The sequence below is a fragment of the Octodon degus genome, unplaced genomic scaffold (assembly GCF_000260255.1).
Source record: "Octodon degus isolate 3935 unplaced genomic scaffold, OctDeg1.0 scaffold00031, whole genome shotgun sequence".
NCBI classification, from domain to species: domain Eukaryota; kingdom Metazoa; phylum Chordata; class Mammalia; order Rodentia; family Octodontidae; genus Octodon; species Octodon degus.
In genome coordinates, this window is record NW_004524607.1 from 17,805,982 (window position 1) to 17,807,562 (window position 1,581).

The window sequence follows — 1,581 nt, forward strand, 5'->3', positions numbered from 1 at the left end:
GGGATTGAACTCAAGCCCTTACGCTTTCCAGGGAAGCACTTACTCTACTGAGTCATCTCCCCGGCCCCCTTTTTGTGTATGTGTGTGTGTGTTTGAGACATAATACGTTCTTGTTATCTGGAATCACCCTCTACTGTTCAGTAGCGCACTAGGGTGCTTCTATCTATCTTTCTTAAGATGCGTATATCTGCTTTGCCTCATCCTTCCCTCCCCACTTACTCTTCTTAGGCTCTGGTAATCACAGGTCAGCTCTGAACTGCTGTGAAGTCAACTTTTAAAAATTCTACATTTAAGTCCTTCTGTGGTTAGTTTATTTCATTTAACATGATGTCCAGTTCCATCTTGTTGTGGAAAAATTTTAAATTTCAGGGTTTTTTAATAGCTGAAATTATTTTCATATATATTTCCTTTTTCTTTTTCCCCTCTTAATATTGGGAGTGAACTTAGGACCTTCACATACATTCCCAGTCCTTTTTAAATTGTTTTATTTTGGGACAAGAGTTTGCTAACTTGCTCAGGCTGGGTTGGAATTTGCGATCCTTCTTTCTTAAGGTCTTCAAGTGCTGAGATTATACAATGAGCCCCCACACCTGGCTTGTACTGTATGTTTATTATCTAGTCATTAGTTGATGGGCACTTTTGTTGCTTGGCTATTGTGAATAGTGCTATAGTAACTGTCAGTGTGAGCATTGGCATTTCTATTTTTAGCAGCAAATTTATCTATTTTTCTAAGACAGGGTTTTTCTGGCCTCCAGTTCACTGTCTGTGTATCCCAGGCTGGCCTTAAGCTTGCACAGATTTGCCTGCCTCTGCCTCCCAAGTGCTAGGATCACAGGCGAGAGCCACTTGTGATCCTATACCTGCCTGTAAGAATAAATTCTGTCATCAGTTCTGTTGGATTTCAGAAGCAGAAATACATATAAAATTTCATTATGACAAAGGTATCTTAAGAATATTCAAAATTATTTTTGGCTCTGTAAAATGTTTTGTATTTCTCTGAGGTTATTGTGAGTTTGAGATAAAAATTATACACAAAACTTAATGATATTTTATTTTTCCTAATTAGAATGTGACATCATCTCCTCAATATTCTACATTCCTGGAACATATCATCCCTCGATTTCTTACATTTCTCCAAGATGGAGAAGTCCAGTTTCTTCAAGAGAAACCAGCCCAGGTAATCTGTTCGAAAGAATCTGTGAGAGAGAAATCCCATGCTGTTGGGTTGCAAGCATTTATGAAGTAAGACAACTCAGAAAACTTAACAGTACCATTTAAAAATGAACGCAAGATGGATGTGGTGGTGTAGGCCTGTACCAGCTACTCTGGGATCTAAGCAAGAGAATGACAAATTAAGAGGCCATCCTGGGTAATTTCATTTAACACTTTAATTTTTTTTTGAGATAGGATCTCACTTTGTAGTCCAGGCTGGCCTCAAACTTGTGGCAATCCCCTTGCCTCAGCCTCCCAATATATCTGGGATTACTCAGCAGGTAATTTACATACTTAGCAAGACCTTGTCTCAAGAAAGAAAAAGGAGGGGCTGGTAAGATGGCTCAGTGGTCTAAAGCACCTACTTAG

General features: G+C 39.0%; 1 protein-coding gene across 1 annotated transcript in view; it reads left to right on the forward strand.

The window, feature by feature from the left end:
* The window catches only part of Trrap (transformation/transcription domain associated protein), a 161,216-nt gene that overhangs the window by 21,304 nt on the left and 138,331 nt on the right, over positions 1-1,581 (forward strand). The window contains exon 4 of the mRNA XM_023713378.1: positions 1,067-1,177. Coding sequence (XP_023569146.1) covers positions 1,067-1,177 — 111 coding nt within the window. The remainder of the gene's footprint in view (positions 1-1,066; positions 1,178-1,581) is intronic.